This window comes from Mobula birostris, chromosome 8, assembly GCF_030028105.1.
Source record: "Mobula birostris isolate sMobBir1 chromosome 8, sMobBir1.hap1, whole genome shotgun sequence".
In the NCBI taxonomy this organism is placed as follows: Eukaryota; Metazoa; Chordata; class Chondrichthyes; order Myliobatiformes; family Myliobatidae; genus Mobula; species Mobula birostris.
This window is the reverse complement of record NC_092377.1, coordinates 170,481,786-170,509,444: the sequence shown is the minus strand read 5'-3', so window position 1 is coordinate 170,509,444 and position 27,659 is coordinate 170,481,786. Positions and strand designations below refer to the sequence as shown.

At 45.0% G+C, this 27,659-nt stretch overlaps 1 protein-coding gene across 4 annotated transcripts in view; it reads right to left on the bottom strand.

Annotated features, from left to right (window-relative positions):
* gmcl1 (germ cell-less, spermatogenesis associated) overlaps positions 1–27,659 on the bottom strand; it is a 197,581-nt gene that overhangs the window by 19,540 nt on the left and 150,382 nt on the right. For 2 of the 4 annotated variants that reach the window (XM_072266824.1, XM_072266826.1), the window contains 2 exons: positions 27,281–27,426; positions 8,560–8,647 (listed from right to left, as the gene is read on the bottom strand). In XM_072266824.1, coding sequence (XP_072122925.1) covers positions 8,560–8,647; positions 27,281–27,426 — 234 coding nt within the window. Of the gene's footprint in view, positions 1–172; positions 3,278–8,559; positions 8,648–27,280; positions 27,427–27,659 lie in introns of those variants that run through there. The other 2 variants (XM_072266827.1, XM_072266828.1) reach the window with 2 other exon arrangements.

The following is a 27,659-nucleotide window of genomic DNA, read 5'->3' as shown; positions in this document are numbered from 1 at the left end:
GGGAAAAGGCAGGAGAATGTTTACAGGGATAATAAATCAGCCATGATTGAATGATGGAGCAGGATCTATGAGCTAAATGGTCTAATTCTGCTCGTATGTTTTATTGTAGGTTTTCACAAATAAAACAGCGTAAGGCATTTTATGCTTAAGATAAAACTGTAACACATTTATTGAACACCAAAACCTGAACATGAGTGTACTAAAAACCTTAACGTAATTATGTTATCACGTCAGCCTAGCCTCTTAAAATGAAACCCCAACTCAATGTCGGTGGTTGTGAATTACGTACATTTCCAACCAATTACATTAGCCTACACAGTCCCCACCCCCCACCACACTCCCAGAATTCACAAAAACTGGCACTGTGAGTCTGTCTAGAGCTCAGATGAGCCGCCCAACTTGGGTCCCATGTTACAAGTGTGAAGGAACAGGAGATGCCTCTGGCTCGTGACACTCATAGTCATGTTGTGATGCCAGGGGCATGGTAGCAGAATCCTCCAAATCTTGATGTGCTGGTTTAAGACAATCTACCGAAATATATTCAAGTTTACCCATCTTATCACCTGTAACTTGTAACAGCTGTCTGTATACGATGTCCACGGACGACTGTAGGTTCCCTTTTGGAGCTGTTCTGAGCCCCAGCAGGACCCATAGGATATTATTATGCCAACACTCATCGGTCAGTGAAGCCCTCACAGCAGCCTTTAAGGAGCGGTGAAACTGCTCGTATAGGGCATTAGACTGCGGGTGATACGCCATGGTGTGAAGCAGCCTAACACTGAGGTTCTGGGCCATTGCACCCCCGATATGATATGAATTGGGGACTGCAGTCAAAGGAAATAGCAGATGGGTTCCCAAATGGAGCTACCCAGGTATTGCTGAACACCTGAGCCATGTCTGCGCCTGTCATTGATGCTAGGGGGATGACCTCTAGCCACCTGGTGGTACAGTCCACCATAGTAAGGAGGTGCGTGAAACCGCAGTGGGGGGGGTGGGGGTGGGAAAGAGGACCAACAAGGTTCACATTGACATGGTCAAACCGTCACTTAGGGATCTCAAAAGGTGCCAATATCACCTCAACTTGACAGTTAATTTTTGCCCGCTGGCACTGCTCACAGGCAATAATCACATACTTCCTTTCAAAGGCCATGCCATACAAACTTTAGTGCAACCATTTTCTGTGAGGCCTTCTGTCCCAGATGCAAGGCCACGTATGGAGTCAAAAACAGTCTGCCTCTGATTTGCGGGCACGATGGGGCAATGGCAATCGATTGAGATACTGCAAAGAAGAGAAACCCCTGCTTCCTCTAATTTAATGTTAGCTAACCGTAAGCCCATGACTGCTGCTTGTAAGCTTGGACTTCTGGGTCAGTAGCTTGGTTGGCTGCCATGCCAACATAGTCACCCCCTGTGTGTATGGCTGGCCATGAAAGGCGATCAGCCATGGCATTATTTCTCCCCTTGATATGTTGTATGTCAGTTGTGAACTTGGATATGTAGGCCAGGTGGCGTTGCTGATGGCAAGGGTCTGATATTTGAGGATCACATGCATGAGGAGTTTGTGGTCAACAAACGCTTTGAAATGGCGACCCTTTAAAAGAAAACAAAAAGAACAGACAGACAAATAGATCAAGGTTAAGCGTGATATATTTCCTTTCAGGGGGAACTGAGCTGCCAGCTGAAGAAGGCGAGCGGCTGCCACACGCCTCCAACCAATTGTTCGTACACAGCGTCCACAGCATAGTCTGAAATGCCAGTAATAATGATTATAGGTGCGTTGGTGAGTGGGTTGTGTTAGAAAGAGCTCATTTGGTATCATCAATGCTCTGGTCATGTCCGCTGGCCAGCCAAGCACTTGACTGGGGTATTACCTTTAAGCACACTATACAGAGGGTGCATAAGTTCAGCATCTTGTGGAATGAAGTGGTGATAGAAATGAACCTTATCTAAAAACTCCTGCTGTTTTTTTCAGTTGTGTGGCGCGGTGGGAAATCTGTAACAGCGACTGCTTTTGATGGGAGTGATTTTGCACCTTCTGTGGAGATGCAATGGTTGACAACCCAAATTGGCATTTAGCAGGGTAATAATCAGCCCATATTGGTTTAAGCACTTGGAAAGTTTGCAGAGATAGGATACGGATTCGGATTTGGATGTACTGATAATAAGTATATCATCCAGGTAAACAAAAATAAAAATTCAGCTTTTAATACAGAGTCCATTATCCATTGGAAAGTCAGTGTTGCATTTTTCAGCCCAAATGGCATGTACAGAAATTCAAAGAGGTCAAATGGGGTTTTCACAGCTGCTTGGAAATATCCTTTGAGCACACAGGCACCTGATGGTAGCCCCTAACTAAATTGACTTTGGAAAAATTAACTTTCCAGATAAATGTGCTGCAAAGTCTTGGATGCATGGGATCACATAAGGATCAGGGTGGTGGCCTTGTTAAGGCGTCAGTAATCGCCACATGGGCAGCAACCACTATCGGACATAGGCACCATATGGAGGGGCAAAGCCCAGGACTATGCCAAGTCTTGTTGGCAAGCTCACCCTTCACTTTGCCAGCTTGTCTGGGTCCAGTCTACATGCACAGACATGGTCTGGCAGGCCAGTTGCAGAAAAGTGGCACTCAACCCGATGTTTTGTGACTGTTGTGGAGAATGAGGGCTAAGTAAGATTTGGGAATTCGCACAGCAGTTCAGTAAACTTGCATGCAGTGCTGCATGCGCACGACAGAGCTGTTGTGGGGTTCCTACTGGGGGAGCAGGATAACGGCCCAAAGTCCTTGACATCCAAAAGCCAGCAGTTCTTAAGGTCAACTAACAGTCCTTGGGCACTCAGGAATTCTGCACTGAGCAGAAGTCTAGCCCGTTTAGCTAGGATGAAGTTCCATGCATAACATTGTCCACTGAAGCAGAGTGTCACCCGTTGTGTTCTATAAATCTGGACCTTGCCTTCAGCCAGGTTTCATCGCTCTTTGCCTTCTCACCAATAGGTGATGCCAGCTGCACACTCACCTAAACACCCATGTCACACAGGAAACATTATATTGAAAGGTTGTCCGTAATGAACAGTAGATGACCCTGGCATTCACAGGGCTGCTCAAAGACTTCCAATGTCCTGATGCGCTGGCTGTGAATTTTCCTCTACGTGCCTATCTTCTCTAGACATACCCGGACATGCCAGGATATACCTGGACCCATTGCAATTTGCCTATCGTCTCAATAGGTCAACGGCAGATGCAATCTCCATGGCTCTTCACATGGCTTTAGAACACCTAGACAACACAAACACCTACGTCAGGATGCTGTTCATCGACTATAGCTCAGCATTTACTACCATCATTCCCACAATCCTGACTGAGAAGTTGCTGAACTGGGCCTCTGTACCTCCCTCTGCAATTGGATCCTCAGCTTTCTAACCGGAAGACCACAGTCTGCGCGGATTGGTGATAACATATCCTCTACGCTGACGATCAACACTGGTGTACCTCAGGGGTGTGTGCTTAGCCCACTGCTCTACTCTCTGTATACACGTGACTCTGTGGCAAGGTGTAGCTCAAATACCATCGATAAATTTGCTGACGATACAACCATTGTTGGTAGAATCTCAGGTGGTGATGAGAGGGTGTACAGGAGTGAGATATGCCAACTAGTGGAGTGGTGCTGCAGAAACAACCTGGCACTCAACGTCAGTAAGATGAAAGAGCTGACTGTGGATTTCAGGAAGGTTAAGACGAAGGAACACATACTAATCCTCATAGAGGTATCAGAAGTGGAGATAGTGAGCAGCTTCAAGTTCCTGGGTGTCAAGATCCCTGAGGATCTAACCTGGTCCCAACACATTGATGTAGTCATAAAGAAGGCAAGACAGTGGCTAAACTTTATTAGGAGTTTGAAGTAATTTGGCATGTCAACAAATACACTCAAAAACTTCTATCGTTGTACTGTGGAGAGCATTCTGACGGGCTGCATCACTGTCTGGTATGGAGGGGCTACTGCACAGGACCAAAAGAAGCTGCAGAAGGTTGTAAGTCTACTCAGCTCCATCTTGGGCACTAGCCTACAAAGTACCCAGGACAGCTTCAGGGAGCGGGGTCTCAGAAAGGCAGTGTCCATCATTAAAGACCTCGAGCAGCCAGGGCATGCCCTTTTCTCACTGTTACCATCAGGTAGCAGATACAGAAGTTTGAAGGCACAGACTTAGCGATTCAGGAACAGCTTCTTCCCCTCTGCCATCCGATTCCCGAATGGACTTCGAAGTTTTGGACACTACCTCACTTTTTAAAATCTACAGTATTTCTGTTTCTGCACATATTTTAATAATCTATTCAATGTACGCAATTGATTTACTTATTTATTATGTTGTTTTATTTTATTTTTTTTTCGTCTCTCTCTGCTAGATTATGTATTGCATTGAACTGCTGCTGCTAAGTTAGAACATAGAACAGTACAGCACATTACAAGCCCTTCGGCCCACAATGTTGTGCCGACCATCAAACCCTGCCTCCCATATAAGCTCCCACCTTAAATTCCTCCATATACCTGTCCAGTAGTCTCTTAAATTTCACTAGTGTATCTGCCTCCACCACTGACTCAGGCAGTGCATTCCACGCACCAACCACTCTCTGAGTAAAAAACCTTCCTCTAATATCTTGTACTTCCCACCCACTACCTTAAAGCCATGTCCTCTTGTTTTGAGCAATGGTGCCCTGGGGAAGAGGCGCTGGCTATCCACTCTATCTATTCCTCCTATTAACTTGTACACCTCTATCATGTCTCCTCTCATCCTCCTTCTCTCCAAAGAGTAAACCCTAGCTCCCTTAATCTCTGATCATAATGCATACTCTAAACCAGGCAGCATTCCGGTAAATCTCCTCTGTACCCTTTCCAATGCTTCCACATAATCATATTTTATTGATCCCGGGGGAAATTGGTTTTCCCTTCACATCCTTCCTATAGTGAGGCGACCAGAACTGGACGCAGTACTCTAAGTGTGGCCGAACCAGAGTTTTATAGAGCTGCATCATTACATCGCGACTCTAAAACTCTATCCCTCGACTTATGAAAGCTAACACCCCAGAAGCTTTCTTAACTACCCTATCCACCTGTGAGGCAACTTTCAGGGATCTGTGGACATGTACCCCCAGATTCCTCTGCTCCTCCACACTACCAAGTATTCTGTCATTTACTTTGTAATCTGCCTTGGAATTTGTCCGTCCAAAGTGTACCACCTCACACTTCTCCGGGCTAAACTCCATCTGCCACTTCTCAGCCCACTTCTGCATCCTATCAATGTCTCTCTGCAATCTTTGACAATCCTCTACACTATCTACAACACCATCAATCTTTGTGTCATCTGCAAACTTGCCAACCCACCCTTCTACCCCCACATCCAGGTCATTAATAAAAATCACGAAAAGTAGAGGTCCCAGAACAGATCCTTGTGGGACACCAGTAGTCACAATCCTCCAATCTGAATGTACTCCCTCCACCACCACCCTCTGCCTTCCGCAGGCAAGCCAATTCTGAATCCACCTGGCCAAACTTCCCTGGATCCCATGCCTTCTGACTTTCTGAATAAGCCTACCGTGTGGAACCTTGTCAAATGCCTTACTAAAATCCATATAGATCACATCCACTGCGCTACCCTCATCTATATGCCTGGTCACCTCCTCAAATAACTCTATCAGGCTTGTTAGACACGATCTGCCCTTCACAAAGCAATGCTGACTGTCCCTGATCAGACCATGATTCTCTAAATGCCCACAGATCCTATCTCTAAGAATCTTTTCCAACAGCTTTCCCACCACAGACGTAAGGCTCACTGGTCTATAATTACCCGGACTATCCTTACTACCTTTTTTTGGACAAGGGGCCAACATTCGCCTCCCCTCCAATCCTCTGGTACCATTCCCGTGGACAACGAGGACATAAAGATCTAGCCAGAGGCTCAGCAATCTCTTCCCTCGCCTCGTGGAGCAGCCTGGGGAATATTCCGTCAGGCCCCAGGGACTTCTCTGTCCTAATGTATTTTAACAACTCCAACACCTCCTCTCCCTTAATATCAACATGCTCCAGAACATCAACCTCACTCATATTGTCCTCACCATCATCAAGTTCCCTCTCATTGGTGAATACCGAAGAGAAATATTCATTGAGGACCTCGCTCTCTTCCACAGCCTCCAGGCACATCTTTCCACCTTTATCTCTAATCGGTCCTACCTTCACTCCTGTCATCCATTTTTTCTTCACATAATTGAAGAATGCCTTAGGGTTTTCCTTTACCCTACTCGCCAAGGCCTTCTCATGCCCCCTTCTTGCTCTTCTCAGCCCCTTCTTAAGCTCCTTTCTTGCTTCCCTATGTTCCTCAATAGACCCATCTGATCCTTGCTTCCTAGACCTCACGTTTGCTGTCTTCTTCCACCTGACTAGATTTTCCACCTCACTTGTCACCCATGGTTTCTTCACCCTACCATTCTTTATCTTCCTCACCGGGACAAATTTATCCCTAACATCCTGCGAGAGATCCCTAAACATCGACCACATGTCCATAGTACATTTCCCTGCAAAAACATCATCCCAATTCACACCCGCAAGTTCTAGCCTTATAGCCTCATAATATGCCCTTCCCCAATTAAAAATTTTCCTGTCCTCTCTGATTCTATCCTTTTCCATGATAATGCTAAAGGCCAGGGAGTGGTGGTCACTGTCCCCAAGATGCTCACCCACTGACCTGACCAAGTTCATTACCTAGTACCGGATCCAGCATGGCATTCCCCCTAGTCGGTCTGTCCACATACTGTGACAGGAATCTGTCCTGGACACACTTAACAAACTCTGCCCCATCTAAACCCTTGGAACTAATCAGGTGCCAATCAATATTAGGGAAGTTAAAGTCACCCATGATAACAACCCTCTTATTTTTGCACCTTTCCAAAATCTGCCTCCCAATCTGCTCCTCTGTATCTCTGCTGCTATCAGGGGGCCTATAGAATACCCCCAATAGAGTAACTGCTCCCTTCCTGTTCCTGACTTCCACCCATACTGACTCAAAAGAGGATCCTGCTACATTACCCACCCTTTCCGTAGCTGTAATAGTATCCCTGACCAGTAATGCCACCCCTCCTCTCCTTCCCCCGCCCCCATCCCTTTTAAAGCACTGAAATCCAGGAATATTGAGAATCCATTCCTGCCCTGGTGCCAGCCAAGTCTCTGTAATGGCCACTACATCATAATTCCATGTATGTATCCAAGCTCTCAGTTCATCACCTTTGTTCCTGATGCTTCTTGCATTGAGGTACACACACTTCAGCCCTTCTACCTTACTGTCTTTACAAATTTCACATCACATGCCGGTGATAACAGAGCTGATTCTGATTCTGTTGAAGCTGCAAGGCATTCAGGACTTTCTAGCATCCATACCAAAATGGGCATGATAAAAACACAGACTCAGTGTAGTCTGTTTTAGAGCATTAGTTAGTATTCTGATTTGCATGCGCATGTTGGAGGCCTTGCTGAGACTTATTCAGGCAGGGAAATGAGGAATTAGGCATCTCTGCCTGGCTGAGTGTGGACTCTCAGCCATTTTAGCAAGCTCCCTATTGTCCTTCATGGATGTATTAGCGAGGGCTATGCAAACTGGATCAGGTATTTGCTGCATGAAGAGTTCTTTAGAAATAAAATGAGGATGGTGACTTCCGAGGAGAGACAACAGCAGCCCATTAGCTCCGAAGGCTTAGTACCATCACCGAGGCCAAGCAAACGGAGCATCAGTTTGGTGAACTCAGACTCTGACAGTCTAAAAGTCTATAAAAGAGGAGTTTTCAGCAACCAGTATTTATTATGTGCAGGCAGGTGTTCTAGTAGACTCACCACTTCATGGCTGTGGAATTACTGAGCAACACTACCATCATAAAAAAAATTTGCTGTCGTTGGTGGTGATTTCTCGCAGCATGAATTGGGCCTCGCCTTGTACAAACCAAGCTATGGCATTTTGCTCCCAAAACTCCAGCAGTTTCAAAGTAACTACGTTGGCCAACATGTTCAATAACTCTGGTATCATCCTAAAGCATTGGGATTACCAATATAGGTTTTTGCAAATAAAACTGCGTGAGGCGTTTTATGTTGAAGAAAAGGACTGTAACACATCTACTAAACTCCAAAGTCTGAACACAAAGTGTACTAAAACCTTTTACGTAATTATGTCATCACTTCAGACCAGCCTCTTAAAGTGAAACATCAACTCAATGTCGTTGGTTGTGAATTACATACATTTCCACCTATTATGTTACCCTACATACCTTTATGGTATTAATGTCATGGATTATTCAAAACAATAAGAAATTAGGAGCTGTCAGTCTAAAAACTTCTAAAGAGCTTCATTGCTTTAAATTGGCTGATTATTTACAAATTGAGTTCCTGGTTTCAGTGTTAACACAGATGATCTCTGACATGCTGATCCTTTAGAACAGGGGTTTTTAAAATAAGTCAGAGTACTCCCTGTGAATACAGCACATGCATTTTTCTACTACGAATGGATGGGTTCATAGTACCGTACCTGGTCTTTCTCCAGTGACAGAATCTGGTAACCTGCTGATCGACTACAGATCACCTTCCCATTGCTGTCAAATGACGCCAGTCTTAATCTGCAAACAATGGGATTTATATAAAATAAGATCAAGGTAACATCAGTTCCAAAAGTACTTTCTTTTGAATCTACTTCGGATGAAGCCATAAAAAGGACTATTTAGTCTAATCCCAGCTCTCTGTTTATGGGCACAGATTACCACACCAGTTCTCATTAGGGTAATTTTTTAAAACAGTGATGAAGGGCAACACTCTATACTTTTTTTTTTGTTTAGCGATACAGCGTGGAGTCGGCCCTTTCTGCCCTTTGAACCACACTGCCTCAGCAACCTCCAACAAACCCAATTAACCCTATCCTAATCACGAAACAATTTACAGTGACCAAATCTACCTGGTATGTCTTTGGATGAAACCAGAGAACCTGTAGAAAACACACGCAATCTACAGGGAGGATGTACAGAAACTGAACTGGAATTGAACTCTGAACTTAGGAACTTCTCAAGCTTTAATAGCCACCAAGCTACTGCAGTGGGCTCCAAATTGCAACTACTCTTAAAATGAAATCTTATTTCCTTAAGTTCCCTTAAATTATGTCCTCTAGATATTGGTTTTCCAATAAGGGAAGTAGGCTGTCCCTTTGATTCACTTTGTCTGGGTCTCAGATAATTTCATATACAACTTAGATTCTTTTGTTTCAATGAAAGCAAGCATATTCAATCTTTCTTAACTGAAATTTCATAGTTCTGACAACACCTTCATGAACTATCTCTTGGCTTTCAAGAGATAATAAGGCCCTGGTTAAGAAAAAAAAAGGAGGTATAGGCAGGTAGGAACAAATGAGGTGCTTATGGAGTATAAGAAATGCAAGGGAACACTTAAAGAAAGAAATCAGGAGGGCGAAAAGAAAGCATGAAGTTGTCCTAGCAGACGAGGGTGAAGGAGGATCCTGAGGATAGCAAGGAACAAAGTTGGTCCTCTGGAAGATCAGAATGGTAATCTGTGCATGCAGCCAAGAAATATGGGAGATCTTAAATGGATTTTTTACGTCTGTGTTTACTCCAGAGATGGACACAGTCTATAGAAGTGAGGTAAAGTAGCATCGACTTCATGGACCCTGTACACATTACAGAGGAGGAAGTGTTTGCTGTATTGAGACAAATCAGGGCTTGACAAGGTGTTCCCTTAACCTTGTGGGAGACAAGTGCAGAAACTGCACAGGCCCTAGCAGAGATATTTAAATAAGTCTTAGTGACAGCTGAGGTATGGGAGAACTGGAGGATAGCTAATGTTGTTCTGATGGTTAAGTAAAGCTCTAAAGATAAACCTGGAAATTATCGGCCAATAAGCCTGACATCAATAGTGGAAAAGTTACTGGAAGGTATTCTAAAGGACTGGATATAGGAGTATTTATATAGACATAGACTGATTATGGATAGTCAGCATGGCTTCATGCCTGATAGATCGTGTCTAACCAACCTTTTAGAGTTTTACGAGGAAGTTACCAGGAAAGTTGATGAAAGCAAGGCAGTTGATGTTGTCTACATGGACTTTAGCAAGGCACTTGTCAAGGTTCCACATGGGAGGTTGGTTGCTCGCCATTCAAAATGGGGTAGTAGGTGGTTGCCTCTCTGACTGGAGGCTTGTGACTAGTGGAGTGCTGCAGGGATCACGGTTGGGTCCTTTGTTGTTCAATGATCTGGATGATAATGTGATTAACTGGATTAGCAAGTTTGTGGATGACATCAACAACATAGTGAACAGTGAGGAAGACTATCAGTGCTTTCAGTGGCATCTAGACCAGCTGGAAAAATGGGCTGAAAAATGGCAGATGCAATTTAATGCAGACAACTGCAAGTGTTGCACTTCGGTAGGACCAACCAGGATAGGTCTTACAAAGTGAACAGTAGGGCACCGAACAGTGTATTAGAACAAAGGATCAGAAAATACAGGTCCTTAACTGAAAGTGGCGACACAGGTAATTAGGGTTGTGAAGAAAGCTTTTGGCACTTTGGCCTTCATAATTCAAAGTATTGAGCACAGGAGCGCATTGATCGTGTGGATACTAGACACTAGAATACTACAGCACAGTACAGGCCCTTCGGCCCTCGATGTTGTGCCAACCCATATATTCCTTAAAAAAAACGTACTAAGCCCACACTACCCTGTAACCCTCTATTTTTCTTTCATCCATGTGCCTGTCCAAGAGGCTCTTAAATACCCCTAATGTTTTAGCCTCCACCACCATCCCTGGCAGGTCATTCCAGGCACGCACAACACTCTGTGTAAAAATCTTACCCCTGATGTCTCCCCTAAACCTCCCTCCCTTAACTTTGTACATATGTCCTCCGGTGTTTGCTATTCGTGCCCTGGGAAACAGATACTGGCTATCCACCCAACCTATGCCTCTCATAATTTTGTAGACCTCGATCAAGTCCCCTCTCATCCTTCTACGCTCCAAAGAGAAAAGTCCCAGCTCTGCTAACCTTGCCTCATAAGACATGTTTTCCAATCCAGGCAACATCCTGGTAAATCTCCTCTGCACCCTCTCCATAGCTTCCACATCCTTCCAGAACTCCTACTGCGGGATGTTGTTCTTTCCTGTGTGTCTGGGAGCAGCGATTTCACGGTCTTTTGCCAGGGGGAGATGAGGAGAGAAGATGTGAATGGAGAGAGCTGGTAGACTGCTGGATGGAGTGGACTTGGAGCGAGAGTCCGAAGGTCAGCGACAATCGGAGGAAGTCGATGGGGGACGAACGGCCTTATTAATGAGCTCCAACGTTGCGCATAAGACTGTTTCATGGGAATGGGCCCAATTCCTGAAGGCTAGGTGGAACCATGCCCAAGAGTGTTATACAGATAGCCTAAATACTCTTTTCGACCGCTGCTCAAATGGTGCTCATGGTGGGGTTTCAGAAAATGTGTCAGGAGAAGGGGGAGATGCTTTCTGCTTTTACTTTTCGGCTACAGAGGCAGCTTAATTGTTTGCAGTGCAGAGGGGTCATTCAGGCGGCTGAGATGGATCAGTTGAGAATGGACCAGATAGCCAGGGGCGCCCAGCCCGATGACCTGATTGCTCAGGGTCCCCAACAGTCTTGTAAGACAAGCCCCTCTCTATTTTTTGTTGAGCTGATCAGAGAGGGTATTTATGCTCTCTATCTGTAGCAACACTCTTGGAGCAAGGTTCCACTAAGCCTTCAGGAATTGGGCCCATTCTCATGAAACAGTCTGATGCACAACGTTGGAGCTCACTGACAAGGCCACTCATCCCCCATCAACCTCCTCCGATTGTCGCTGACCTTCGGACCCCCACTCCAAGTCCACTTCGTCCGGCGGTCTACCAACTCTCTTCATTCACGTCTTCTCTCCTCATCTCTGCCTGGCAAAAGACCGCGAAATCGCTGCTCCCAGACACACAAGAACATCCCGCTCATTGGCTAACATGCCCCGTTATCTCTAGTCAGAACCCAAATATTGCTGCTACAGAGAAACCATTACCTTAGCAGTGGAACATTACATAGTCATAGTCATACTTTATTAATCCCGGGGGAAATTGGTTTTCGTTACAGTTGCTCCATAAATAATAAATAGCAACAGAACCATAAATAGTTAAATAGTAATATGTAAATTATGCCAGTAAATTATGAAATAAGTCCAGGACCAGCCTATTGGCTCAGGATGTCTGACCCTCTAAGGGAGGAGTTGTAAAGTTTGATGGCCACAGGCAGGAATGACTTCCTATGTCGCTCTGTGCTGCATCTCGGTGGAATGAGTCTCTGACTGAATGTACTCCTGTGCTCACCCAGTACATTATGTAGTGGATGGGAGACATTGACCAAGATGGCGTGCAACTTAGACAGCATCCTCTTTTCAGACACCACCGTCAGAGAGTCCAGTTCCGTCCCCGCAACATCACTGGCCTTACGAATGAGTTTGTTGACTCTGTTGGTGTCTGCCACCCTCAGCCTGCTGCCCCAGCACACAACAGCAAACATGATAGCACTGGCTGCCATAGACTCGTAGAACATCCTCAGCATCGTCCGGCAGATGTTAAAGGACCTCAGTCTCCTCAGGAAATAGAGACGGCTCTGACCCTTCTTGTAGACAGCCTCAGCGTTCTTTGACCAGTCCAGTTTATTGTCAATTCATATCCCCAGGTATTTGTAATCCTCCACCATGTCCACACTGACCCCCTGGATGGAAACAGGGGTCACCGGTACCTTAGCTCTCCTCAGGTCTACCACCAGCTCCTTAGTCTTTTTCACATTAAGCTGCAGATAATTCTGCTCACACCATGTGACAAAGTTTCCTACCATAGCCCTATACTCAGCCTCATCTCCCTTGCTGATGCATCCAACTATGGCAGAGTCATCCGAAAACTTCTGAAGATGACAAGACTCTGTGCAGTAGTTGGAGTCCGAGGTGTAAATGGTGAAGAGAAAGGGAGACAAGACAGTCCCCTGTGGAGCCCCAGTGCTGCTGATCACTCTGTCGGACACACAGCGTTGCAAGCACACGTACTGGGGTCTGCCAGTCAGGTAATCGGGAATCCATGATACCAGGGAAGCATCCAACTGCATCGCTGTCAGCTTCTCCCCCAGCAGAGCAGGGCGGACGGTATCGAACGCACTGGAGAAGTCAAAAAACATGACCCTCACAGTGCTCGCTGGCTTGTCCAGGGGGGCGTAGACACGGTTCAGCAAGAAGACGATGGCATCTTCAACTCCTAGTCGGGGCTGGTAGGCTAACTGGAGGGGATTTAAGTGTGGCCTGACCATAGGCAGGAGCAGCTCCAGGACAAGTCTCTCCAGGGTCTTCATGATGTGGGAGGTCAATGCCACTGGTCTGTAGTCATTGAGGCCGCTGGGGCGCGGTGTCTTCGGCACTGGGACGAGGCAGGACGTCTTCCACAGTACAGGAACCCTCCAGAGCCTCAGGCTCAGGTTGAAGACATGGCGAAGTACTCCACATAACTGAGGGGCACAGGCTTTGAGCACCCTGGTACTGACACCATCCGGTCCTGCAGCCTTGCTTGGGTTGAGACGTTTCAGCTGTTTTCTCACCTGTACAGCTGTGAAGCCCACCGTGGTGGTTTCGTGTGGCGAAGGGGTATAGTCATGAAAGCAGGGTGGGGGACTGTGAGGAGGGGTAGGAGGGTAGAGTGGAATATGTGTTGGTTGGGGGCGGACAACAGATGGCTCATGTGTGGGATGGGCAGGGGCCACATTGTCAAATCTGTTAAAGAACAGGTTAAGTTCATTGGCCCTGTCCACACTGCCTTCCGCTCCTCTGTTGCTAGTTTGCCGGAACCCAGTGATGGTCCTCATCCCCCTCCAGACCTCTCTCATGTTGTTCTGCTGGAGTTTCCACACAAGCTTCCTCCTGTACTTGTCTTTAGCCTCCCTGATCCTGGCTTTCAGGTCACTCTGTATCGCCCTCAGCTCCTCCCTATTTCCATCTCTAAACACCTTTTTAGCGTTCAGGATGTCCTTAATATCCTTTATCACCCATGACTTGTTATTTGAATAACAAAGGACAGTTCTTGTCGGAACATTTCAGTCCACACAGAAGTTGATATAATCAGTGATGCACTCAGTGAGCCCATCAATATCCTCTCCATGTGGCTCACAGAGTGCCTGCCAGTCTGTCACCTCAAAACAACCCCGGAGCGCCTCATAAGCCTCCTCCGACCATTTTCTCACTGTCCTTGAGGTTGCAGGTTTACTCTTCACCAGAGGCATGTAGCAGGGCTTTAGATGCACCAGGTTGTGATCTGACCTTCCCAGTGGGGGGAGGGGAGAGGAGCTGTATGCATCCTTAACATTAGCGTACATCAAATCCAGAGTCCTCTCCCCTCTGGTTGTACAGCTCACATACAGCGTGAAGTTGGGCAGTGTTCTAGCCGTGGTAACCTGGTTGAAGTCACCCGAGATGGTAATGAGGGCACTCGGGTGCTGGGTTTGTAGTCTGGCTATGATGGTGTAAATGATGTTACATGCTGACGTCGGGCTGGCAGAGGGAGGGATGTACACAACAACCACAATTGCATGCGAGATTTCCCTTGGCAAATAATATGGCCGGAGTCCAACAGCAAAAAGTTCAATATCCAGGCTACAGACCCGTTCCTTGATCGTAATATGTCCAGGATTGCACCATCTGTTATTTACCAGAACCGCCAGCCCCCCTCCTTTACGCTTACCACTATGCTTACCGCTACAGAGAAGCCATTACATTAGCCTTAGCAGTGAAACATTGCAGAGAGGCAATAAAGCCTCAGGTTCAACAATCTCAATGTGCCATTTATGATAAAGATTGAATTGAAAATACCGGTTTCCCAATGCATTGTTTGCATTTATTGTCGACAATGCAATGTTTCCTCTTTGGAAGCCAAATTAGCAGTAGATTAAGAGAATGGATACTACAATACATCAACCTACTTTTTTTAAAAAAATCATGAAACAGGCATTACTTTTTTCCAACTATAGTTAGTGCCACAACGCTGTACTATTGTCAATATAGCCCTTGATTAATAACTGACTTCCTATTTGGGATGAAGCCTGAAAGCCAACTATCTGACCCTATACCTTGCCCTACTGCTGCGTCTTCACCAACCCCCATTGACTTCCCCCTCTCTGTTGCAGAGAAAATAATCCTCAGTAGAGGCTTTACCAGGATTGCCATGGTAGGCTCTCGCATGCTTGCCACCATTCTGGCAACTTCTGATTTGTTGCTGCCACAGCCTTGGCTTCACTTTAGATAACAGAGTCTTTATATATCTCCATCCCCCTTCAGCAACTTCTTAAAGCCCTCTGCTTCTTTTTGCAAGTATTCAAACAGTACCCATCCACAAACATTCTTCCCACCATATCTCTTAAGGATGTACATCCTTTTCTCTCAGTTTCTTTACTACATTTGCTCTTAGGATAGAACATAGAAAATCTACAGCACAATACAGGCCCTTCGACCCACAAACCTGTGCTGAATATGTCCTCACCTTAGAAATTACCCATAGCTCTCTATTTTTCTTAGCTCCATGTACCTATCCAGGAGTCGCTTAAAAGACCCTGTTGTTTCCGCCTCAACCACTGTCACCAGCAGCTCATTCCACGCACTCACCAATCTCTGCATAAAAAACTTACCCCTGACGTCTCCTCTGTACCTACTTCCAAGCATCTTAAAACTGTGCCTTCTCGTGCTAGCCATTTCAGCCCTGGGAAAAAGCCTCTGACTATCCACATGATCAATGCCTCTCACCTTATACACCTCTATCAGGTCACCTCTCATCCTCCGTCACTCCAAGGAGAAAAGGCTGAGTTCACTCAATCTATTCTCATAAAGCATGCTCCCCAATCCAGGCAACATCCTTGTAAATCTCCTCTGCACCCTTTCTATAGTTTCCACATCCTTCCTACAGTGAGGCAACCAGAAATGAGCACAGTGCTCCAAGAAGAGGAGAAGATGGTGGCGCGATGCAGCTTGCGCGGCCACTCCAGTGAATGATATCTGTAATCTGTCAAGTAGGGTGCCGTGCACAATCCTGATTTGATGGAGACAGACGTGAGAGAACGGAGGAACATCTGGAAAAACTTCTGAAATGTCTTTTTTGCTGCCACTGCTCCTGTGTGATCCAGAGTCTCCGGAGGAGAAGGCCCCAAGTCCTCGGCTTTGCTTTTTGCTCGGCGGCTGGAGCAGGGTTGAGGCACTCGGCAGAGATGGTGCTCGGTGTCGGTGGGCTGGTCGGAGGCTCAAAGTTTTCAGACTGACTCAAGAGTCGGCTGTGGTCCGGTGCTTCCAGGGTGCTGCATCGGCAGTTGTCGGCGCCTGGAGGTTTATGGCAGGGAGAGTTTCTCCCTTTTGCCGCCTGCTATTGGGGACTATTAGGAGTCGATCAGAACTTTGAGACTTTTTTTTTAACCGTGCCCATGGTCTGCTCTTTATCAAATTATGGTATTGCTTTGCACTGCTGTAACTACGTGTTATAATTATGTGGTCTTGTCAGTGTTAGTCTTTGGTTCGTCCTGTTTTTTTGTGATATCAGTCTGGAGGAACACTGTATCATTTCTTAATGCATGTATGCATTTCTAAATGACAATAAATGAGGACTGAGTGTCCTCATAATCTAAAAAGTGGGGTCTGACCAGAGCCCTGTATAGCTGCAACATTACCTCTTAGCTCCTAAACTCAATCCCACGATTGATGAAGGCCAATGCATTGCATGCCTTCTTAACCACAGAGTCAATCGGCGCAGCAGCTTTGAGCGTCCTCTGGACTCAGACCCCAAGATCCCTCTGATCCTCCACACTGACAAGAGTCTTACCATTAATGCTATATTCTCCCATTATATTTGATCTACCAAAATGAACCACTTCACACATATCTGGGTTGAACTCCATCTGCCACTTCTCAGCCCAGTTTGGCATCCTATCAGTGTCCCGCTGCAATGTCTGATAGCCCTCCACACTATCCACAACATTTGTGTCATCAGCAGATTTACTAACCCATCCCTCCTATAGGCCTTCTATTCTAGGGCATTGCACATGTCCTCGTTTTTCAAGAGGGGTGTGCAAACCGGAGTGAAGGGAGTCGGATCGTCAGGAAGGGCAGGCAGGTGATGGGGCTTAGTTGCAGCCAACAGGCTGAGTATCAAATGATTAGGGATGCAAAATCAGAAAGGATAGCAAATATGGTACTCAAAGTGTTTAACTAAATGCATGTAGTATCAGAAATAAGGTGGATGATCTTGTGGCAATATTACAGATTGCCAGGTATGACATTGCGGCATCACTGAATCATGGCTGAAGGGTGGTTGTAGTTGGGAGCTGAATGTTCAAGGTTACACATTATATCGGAGGGATAGAAAGGTAGGCAGACGGGGTGGTAAAAATGGCATTAAGTCAGTAGAAAGATGTGACATAGGCTTGGAAGATAGAAACATAGAAAAACCTACAGCACAACACAGGTCCTTCGGTCCACAAAGCTGTGCCGAACATGTCCTTACCTGATAAATTACCATAGACCCCTAATTTTTCTGAGCTCCATATAACAAGACATTGAATCCTTGTGGGTTGAGTTAAGAAACTGCAAGGGTAAAAGGACGTTGATAGCAGTTATATACAGGCCTCTCAACAGTGGCTGGGAGGTGGACCACAGATTACAACAGAAAATAGAAAAAGAGAGTCAAAAGGGCAATCTTATGGTAGTCATGGGAGATTTTAACATGCAGGCTGATTGGGAAAATCAGGTTGGTAACGGATCTCAAGAAAGTGAGTTAGTTGAATGCCAAAGAGATGGCTTTTTAGAGCAGTTTGTCGTTGAGCCCACGAGGGGATCAGCTACACTGGATTGGGTGTTATGTAATGAACCAGAGGCAACAAGGGACCAGCGATTAGATTAGATTAGATTATGAGGACACGCAGTCCTCTTTTATTGTCACTTAGTAATGCATGCTTTAAGAAATGATACAATATTCCTCCGGTGTGATATCACAGAAACACAGGACAGACCAAGACTGAAAAACAAAGAAAAAACACATAATTATAACATATAGTTACAACAGTGCAACAATACCATAACTTGATGAAAAGCAGGCCATGGCACAGTAAAAAAGTTCAAAGTCTCTCGAAAGTCCCACATCTCACGCAGATGGGAGAAGGAAGAAAACTCTCCCTGCCATGCCCGACCACAGTCCGACTCTGAGTCGTCCAAAACTTCGAGCTCCAATCAGCCCTCCGACACCAAGTACCAAGCACCATCTCTGCCAAACGCTTCGACCTCAGCCTCGGTTGCCAGCAGCAGGCAAAGCCGGGGATTTTGGGGCCTTCCCTCTGGAGATTCTCGATCGCACAGTAGCAGCGGCAGCAAACCGGGCATTTTAGAAATTTCTCCAGATGTTCCTCTGCTTCTCATGTCTGTCTCCATCAAATCAGAATTGTGCACGGCATCCTACTTACAAATACAATATCATTTCACCGGAGAGCCGCGCGCACTGCCATCTTCTCCTCCCACCCTTTGAACACAATATGATTGAGTTCAATTTGAAATTTAATAAGGAGAAAGTAAAGTCTGATGTACCAGTATTTCAGTGGAGTAAGGGAAATTTCAGTGGTATGAGAGGTGGGTTGGCCAAAGTAAATTGGAAGGAACTGCTGGCAGAGATATCAGCAGAGCAGCAATGCCGTGCATTTCTGGGAAAAATGAGGAAGGTGCAGGACACGTCCATTCCAAAAATGAAGAAATGCTCAAATGGTAAAATAGTACAACCGTGGCTGACAAGGGAAGTCAAAGCTATTGTAAAAGCTAAAGGAAGTGCATACAACAAAACAAATATTAGTGGGAAGATAGAGGATTAGAAATTTTTAAAAACCTACAGAGAGCATCTAAAAAAAAATTAGAAGGGAAAAAATGAAATATGAAAGCAAGCTAACAAATAATGTCAAAGTGGATAGTAAAAGATTTTTCAAGTACAGTCGGCCCTCCTTATCCGCAAGGGATTGGTTCCGGGACCTGTCGCGGATACCAAAAAACGCAGATGCTCAAGTCCCTCATTCAACCTGTCTCAGTGTGGTGGACCTTAGGACCCAGCGGAACCCTGGACCTTATTTAACCTGTCTCAGTGCGGTAGGCATTAGGACCCAGTGGTGGAGCTCTGAATCCTCAGTGTTTCTGTTCACGAAAATAATCATGATCACGATTGAAAATAAAGTGGAAATAATAAAGCGATCGGAAAGAAGTGAAACGCCATCGGTCATTGAAAAAGCGTTAGGCTACAGTTGGTCAACGATCGGAACAATTTTAAAGGATAAAGTGAGAAAGGCCCTGCCCCGATGAAAGCCACAATTATTACTCAGTAACGCAGTGGTTTAATTATTGGGTTTTGGGTTTTTGATATTCCACATCAACCCGGCACGGATGGAGAGCGTGCTCGGGAGCACTCTGTCACTGGAGTAAACTCAGGAACTTCTGTTCCCGAGCCCAGCGCTGAAACATACGTTTCTTAAGTGTTTTATAAGCATAGAAAGGTAAAATATACACTATATACTAAGACAAACGTTTTGACTAACTGACGCTAAATAATACTGGATGCACCTGTTCTGACTTACTTAGTAAGAGAACTTCTGTTTTTTTTTCGATCCCAATCCACGAAAACCTACGCACATCCTCCCGTATACCTTAAATCATCTCTAGATTACTTATAATACCTAACACAATGTAAATGCTATGTAAAATAGTTGTTATACTGCATTGTTTAGGGAATAATGATAAGAAAAAAAGTCTGTACATGCTCGAACAACAAGTGCTGGAAGAGCACTTCTGGGTTTTCTCGATTCGCGTTTGGTTGAATTCGCGCATGCGGAACTCGCAGATGAGGAGGGCCGACTGTATGTTAAAAATAAAAGAGAAATGAGAGTGGATATAGGACCTCTAGAAAATGAGGCAGGAGAAATAATAACGGGGAGAAGGAGATGGCTGATGAACTAAATGAGTACTTTGCGTCAGTCTTCACTGTGGAAGACACTAGCAGTATGCCTGAAGTTGTGGTGTGTGAAAGAAGAGAAGTGGGTGCAGATACTGTTACAAGAGAGAAGAAGCTGAAAAGACCTAAAGACACATCGGTCACCCAGACCAGACGAACTGCACCCTAGAGTTCTAAAAGAAGAAGTGTTAGAGATTGTCGTGGCATCAGAAATGATCTTTCAAAAATCATTGAACATTGGCATGGTGCCAGAGGACTGGAAAATTGACAATGTTACTCCACTCTTTAAGAAAGGAGGAAGGCAGCAGGAAGGAAATTATAGACCAGTTAGCCTGACCTCAGTAGTTGGGAAGATGTTAGAGTCAATTGTTAAGGATGAGGTGATGGAGTACTTGGTGACACACGACAAGATAGTACAAAGTCAGCATGGTTTTCTTCAGGGAAAATCCTGCCTGACAAACCTCTTGGAATTCTTTGAGGAGGTTACAAGTAGGATAAAAGGGATGCAGTGGATGTTGTAGATTTGAACTTTCAGAAGGCTTTTGACAAGGTGCCACACATAAGGCTGCTTACCAAGTTAAGAGCCGATGGTATTACAGGAAAGTTATTAACAGGGTTAGAGCATTGGCTGATCGGTAGGAGACAGCGAGTGGGAGTAAAAAGATCCTTTTCTGGTTGGCTGCCAGTGACTAGTTGTGTTCCACAGGGGTTGGTGTTGGGACCACTTCTTTTTATGTTGTAAATAAATGATTTAGATGACGGAACAAAAGGCTTTGTTGCCAAGTTTGCAGATGATACAAAGATTGGTGGATGGGCAGGTAGTGTTGAGGAAACAGGTAGGATGCAGAAAGACTTAGGCAGATTAGGAGAATGGACAAGAAAGTGGCAAATGAAATATAATGTTGGAAAATGCATGGTCACGCACTTTGGTAGTATAAATAAATATGTAGGCTATTTTCTAAACGGGGAGAAAATCCAGGAATCTGAGATGTAGAGGGACTTGGGAGCCCTAAAGGTTAACTTGCAGGTTGAGTCGGTGGTGAGGAAGGCAAATGTCACGTTGGCATTCATTTCAAGAGGTCTAGAATACAAGAGCAAGGACGTGATGCTGAGGCTTTATAAGGCACTGGTGAGTCCTCACCTTGAGTATTGTGACAGTTTTGGGTCCCTCATCTTAGAAAGGTTATGCTGGCATTGGAGAGGGTCCACAGGAGGTTCATAAGGCTGATTCCAGTGATGAAAGGGCTATCATATGAGGATCATTTGATGGCAAACAACAAACAACAACAGGAATTCTGCAGATGCTGGAAATTCAAGCAACACACATAAAAGTTGCTGGTGAACGCAGCAGGCCAGGCAGCATCTCTAGGATGTCCTAAGTCCTGACGAAGGGTCTCGGCCTGAAACGTCGACTGCACCTCTTCCTAGAGATGCTGCCTATCATTTGATGGATCTGGGTCTGTAGTCGTTGGAATTCAGAAGGATGAGAGGGGATCTCATTTAAACCTTTCGAATGTTGGAAGGCCTAGACAGAGTAGATGTGGAAAGGATATTTCCCGTGGTGGGAGAACCTAGGACAAGAGGGCACAGCCTCAGGATAGAGGGGTGCCTTTTCAAAATAGAGATGCGGAGAAATTTCTTACGCCAAAGGGTGGTGAATTTGTGGAATTTATTGCCACATGCAGCTGTGGAGGCCAGGTCATTGGGTGTATTTAAGGCAGAGATTGATAGGTTCTTGACTGGACATGGCTTCAAAGGTTATGGGGAAAAGGCCAGGAACTGGGGTCAAGGAGGAGATAAAAAAAACGGATCAGCCATGATTGAATGGCAGAGCTTGGCACAGGCAGTAATCCAGATATTACTACCTGGGAGGTCCTGCTTCTCAAATTTCTACCTAGCTTTCTATATTCTCTTTTCAGGACCTCATTGCTTTTCCTTCCTATGTCATTGGTACCAATACGTACCAATGTGTACTGTTACGTACCCTGTAACTGGGTTGCCAAACCAGCAGAAATGGACCACTTAGTTGGAGTCTGATTTAACAGAAACTAATAAAATTTTATTAATGAAATAAGTAACACAGTACTCTAATCGTAAGGATATAAATGCAACAGGTTAGCAATGATAAAACACACATGTACACAGAACTAGGGTAATAGGAATCAATCAAGCTCTATCGCAGTCTAGGGGTAAAATGATCAGTCTCAAGTGGTGCAGAGTTCAGTTCAGCTTAGTACAGTTCGCAGTAATCGCTGTTGTGCCGTGGGGGGGGGGGGAGAGAGAGAGAGAGAGATATGCAAATCTGATTCAGCAGACCTTTGATGTTCTTCACAGTTGGCTTTCGGGCGGACCCTTTTTATGTCTTCTGTGGTCACCGACTGTGACCCCTCCGTTCCGGATACGACCGTTCTTCCGCAGTGAACCCGGCATCCAGGCAAGGGTGGACACACACACCAGATTCCTACTGATCGTACCCTTTTCACCCTGTGCGTCTATGGTCGGTTCCCGCGACAAGACCTCCAAACTCCCACCAACTTGTGGGGGCACACCACTCTTCCAGGGTCTCGTTATCTCGTGATCTCGTGGTGTGTCTCGTGCCTTAGTGAACCTGTTCTTTTTATCCCCCTGCTGGGGTATCGCCTGTCCATCAAAATTCAAACAGTTCAGGTTCAAAGCAACCGGTCTGTCAAAATTCTGAAATGTGTTTCTTTCTCGTTAATCTCTCTCTTCTCTCTTATTAGCATTTTGAATGTTTCTCCATTGTCTCACTTCTCTCTCTCTCATTAGCATCAATCTTCTGATAACTTGGTTTATTGTCACAGTACCAAGACATCTGGCTGCTCCCCCTCCCTTTCCAAGATGCTGTGGACGTGATGAGACATCCCTGACCCTGACATCTGGGAGCAAACATACCATCCAGGTGACACGTTGACGTCCACAGAATCTCTTGTCTATTCCCCTCACTATCGAGTCCCCTATCACTACGCTCCCTTTTTCTCTCTCTCTCCCTTCTGTATCACAGATCCATGCTCAGTGCCTGTTATCCCAGTGGCATTCTCCCAGGAGGTCATCCCCTACAAAAGTATCCAAAGCTGTACACTTGTTTTTGAGGGGAATGGCCACAGCGGTGCTCTGCTCTAACTGCCTATTTCCATTTCACCTGACGGTCACCCAGTTACTTGCCTCCTGCAACTTCGGGGTGACACTTCTCTGTAACTTTGATCAGTTATATCCTCGCTCTCCCGTACAAGCTGAAGGTCATCCAATTGCTGGTCTAGATCCCTAACATGGTCTTCACGCAGATGTAGTTCCCCAGGAGATTCCGGATCTCCCAGTTCTCCAACATCCGGCACAAAGAGCACACCACAGCCATTTAAATGCTACAGTAAGGGGGGGGAGAAAAACAAAAAGGAAACCTTAAGAGATGTTTTACACAGAGCTGATGCCTCTTCCGAGCTGAAGCCTTGTTTGAGCCAAAGCCTGTCATTTCTACTCTCGCCACTGGCCTACTCCTGACAATGGTAGCCCCGCTTATCTCTTCTGTACGTTTATATAGTTCGTAGAGCTCTGTTGACGCTGCTGACAGGCCATGTACAATGGACAAACACTCTTGAAGCTCCCTTTTTAAATAAGCACCGCTGACAGACCACATACTTTCATCACTTTCTATCCTTTAAAAGCACAACAGTCAATGTTTCGGGATAAGATGTTTATTCAGGTCAACTGTTGATTCCTCTCCATAGATGCTGCCTGACCTGCTGAGCTCCTCCATCATTATGTGTTATTTAAACCTATGATGAAGAGCCTCAGGTTGAAATGTTGATTGTTTACACCTCTCCATAGATGCTGCCTGACCTGTTGAGTTCCTCCAGCATTTTGTACATGTTGTTCTGGACTTCCAGCATCTACAGATTCTCTTGTCTTTAGGGCACAGATTTAAGGTGAGAGAAAGGAGTTTTAAAGAAGATCTTAGGGAAAGTGTTTTTTACATAAAATAATAGTTGAGATCTGGAATTTCTTGGTAGGAGAGGTTGTAGAAATCATTGCTGATAATGAAGTATTTAGACAGGCACTTAAATAGATGAGGCTGAGAGGGATATGATCCAATGCAGGCAAACAAGATCAGAGTAGAAGGACACAAAGGTCAGCATGGACAAGGTGGGCTGAAGAGTCGTTTGCTGACTATACAACTCAATGACTCTACAGCAGATATGGGAGGAGAAATCTGCCATTTGTTATGCACTAAGTATACAGTAGCAGATCTGCATTGAAACTGGCTTCAATAAAAATTTATTTTGAATGCACTGCCTTGCACACTATTGTACAAGAGAAAAAGGACAAAATCCTTGGTTTAAGATGGATTTGGATAATCTAGCAGATGTCATCCCCCAGCCATGTGACAATGTTTATTGGACTAGAGTTTGCACATTTATATCGTGATCGCTAAACTTCGCCAGCTTGGTATCAGCTAATCCCTCTGCAATTGGACCTTGGACTTTCTGACTAACAGACCCCAATCAGTTAAGTTAGACAACCTCTCCTCCTCCACTCTCGCCCTGAACACCAGCATGCCTCAAGGCTGTGTGTTGAGCCCTCTTCTGTACTCCTTTTTCAACTATGACCGCGTTTCTGTACATGGTTCTAACTCCATAATCAAGTTCACAGATGACACCACGGTGGTTGGCCTGATCAGAGGAATGACGAGACGGCCTACAGGGATGAGGTCCAGCACCTGGCCACGTGGTGTGCCAAGAACAACCTGGCCCTTAACATCCAGAAGACCAAGGAGATCATTGTGGACTTTAGCCATGCTAGGAGCCACCCTCATGTCCCCATCTACATCAACGAAGCTGTAGTGGAGCGTGTATCAAGCTTCAAATCCCTTGGTGTCCACATTTTCAAGGATCCCACCTGGTCCCTGAACTCCTCCATCCTGATCAAAAAGGCACAATAGTGCCTTTATTTCCTGCGGAACATCAAGAAAGTTCACCTCTGTCCCAGGATACTGACGGACTGTACCGCTGTACCCTTGAGAGCATACTCACCACCTATGTCTCAGTGTGGTATGGCAATTGTCCCATATCAGACCGCAAAGCACTCCAGCATGTGGTGAAAACTGCCCAGCAGATTATCAGCACCCAATTGCCTACCATTGAGAACATCTACCATAATCACTGCCCGGGCAGGGCGAAAAGCATTATCAAAGATGCATCTCACCCTAACCATGGACTTTTTACTCTCCTCCCATCCAACAGGCACTACAAACCAGCAGGCACAGGAAGAGCTTCTTCCCCGAGGCTGTGACCCTGCTGAACCTCACGTCACAGCACTAAGCAGTACTGCACCCATATTGTACTGTCTCAGTACTTGTATATTTGTGTGCTGTAGCACTTACTTTTTATTCGCAGTTATTTTGTAAATAACACTATTCTTTGCATTTCTGGTTAGATGCTAACTGTATTTTATTGGCTTTGTATCTGTACTCGGCACAATGACAATAAAGATGAATCTAATCTAATCTAATCTAATATTATTTGGACCCATTAGGGTTTCAGCTTCTAATGCAACTATGATTTATGAGAAAGTGCTGTTCTAGAGTCAGAAACTCTCCAAATAATTTCACTAACCCAACTTGCTGCTCTATCAACATTTTGCTGTGCTTTGTAAGTAAAATTCTATTTTGCAGTGAATAATTAAATCATCATTCTTCATCTCTCATTGAGACAACTAATTAGAGTTTTTAATTACAGCTACTCCATAATGTTCCTATAGATCAGTGAAGTGCTACAACTATCAGGTGCGAGCTACAGCTAGTCCATAATGTTCATATAAATCAGGTGGAAGTCATTTAAGGTCCACCAAATTGAAAGAATTTATCAAAATAAAATACCCATGAGTGTATCAGGTATGTTAGGAGACGATTGTGTTGGAAATTATTTCTCAATAAGTGAGGCCTGATCATGACCTGATCCTCTCATATCCCCTTTGCCAATCACCTGTCCAGCTCTTGGCTCCATCCTCCCCCTCCTGTCTTCTCCTATCATTTTGGATCTCCCCCTCCCCCTCCCACTTTCAAATCTCTTACTAACTCTTCCTTCAGTTAGTCCTGACGAAGGGTCTCGGCCTGAAACGTCGACTGTACCCCTTCCTAGAGATGCTGCCTGGCCTGCTGCATTCACCAGCAACTTTGATGTGTGTTGCTTGAATTTCCAGCATCTGCAGAATTCCTGTTGTTCTACTCCTGACTCCCTCTGACTAACAATTCCTCAGTACCAAAATAGCTAATGTCAGCTCATGTGATTACTTCACAAAGGCACCTATCTCATTGTTCTTCTCAACTTGCCTGTAGATTCTGTCATGGCTGATCACACTTACTCTCTGCAATAATACAATTGACTGGGACTGCACTCATTTCTTTACTCCAGTCACAGCCACAGAATCAGCAGAAATGGCTTTTGAACGAGATCCTCTGGTACTTCCTATGAATCTATGACTGACTCCCTTCTATCTTGCAATTGAATTTGGCCCCTTGGCAACAAAATCTGAAAATATCGTACTAGCTGAAAACAGCACAGCTTTTTCTACATGTTCACTTTGGTAGTCTGGCAGCCTGCTTGAGAGTTCATTGTCAGAGAGAAACATGAACTTTAAACATAGTACGGTGGCAAACAGGTTGGAATTGCTGTGTATTTTACAATGCAAATTCAATATCATCCTTGTAGTATTTTCAGAGACGTGTTTTAAGACACTTAAGCATAGCATTTCACTCCAATTTTAGCTGAGATGATTTAGAGATAAAATATATTGTCTGAGCCTGATATTTTATATGCTTCCTCATGCTGTCAATCACTAGCATATTTGTAATGGTTGTTTTTCTCCTTTTAATCCTCAATAAATCTTCCCAAGAGTCTTTATTTAAACACAAGTCCTCTTATCTTTAAATCATATTGATCAATATGCAAACTGCTCTCACCGGGAACCTTACTTCTCCCCCTCCAACAAGCGATTGCATTTTGATCTGAATCAGATATCAGCAGCAATTGTGAAAGGTACATACATTATATACCTGCAATGGTAACAGACTCCACCATCACTACCATACTTCCTGAATAAGCTGTGGTTGCTTCTGTCAAACCCTTACCATATAAGCATATAACAATTACAGCACGGAAACGGGCCATCTCGGCCCTTCTAGTCTGTGCCAAGCTTATCTGAAACTTACCTGTAGGCTATGTTTCTGCGAGGCAGCAGGCTCACAGCACCACTGCAGGACTGGCTCAGGGTGTTCCTCTTGAATATGATAAACCGATTTGTATATGTAACTAGCAGGTCAAACCCAAAGCTGAAACCAGTCCACCGCCAGCAGTACTGGGAGGAAGAAAAGAAAAAAATTCGTCAGTGCGTTAAAATAGTTCATTGGTTCTTCAATGCCACCACTGATGAAGAACAAATAAGCTTTTACAGTTGCTCTGAAATAGAAAAGAACATAAGGAAATAGCAAGATTAGGCCACTCATACCCTCAAGCCCATCCTGGGAAACAACATGATTATGGCTGACCTGCTCCTTCTCTTAGACTCACATAGCAGAATGGCACAGATAC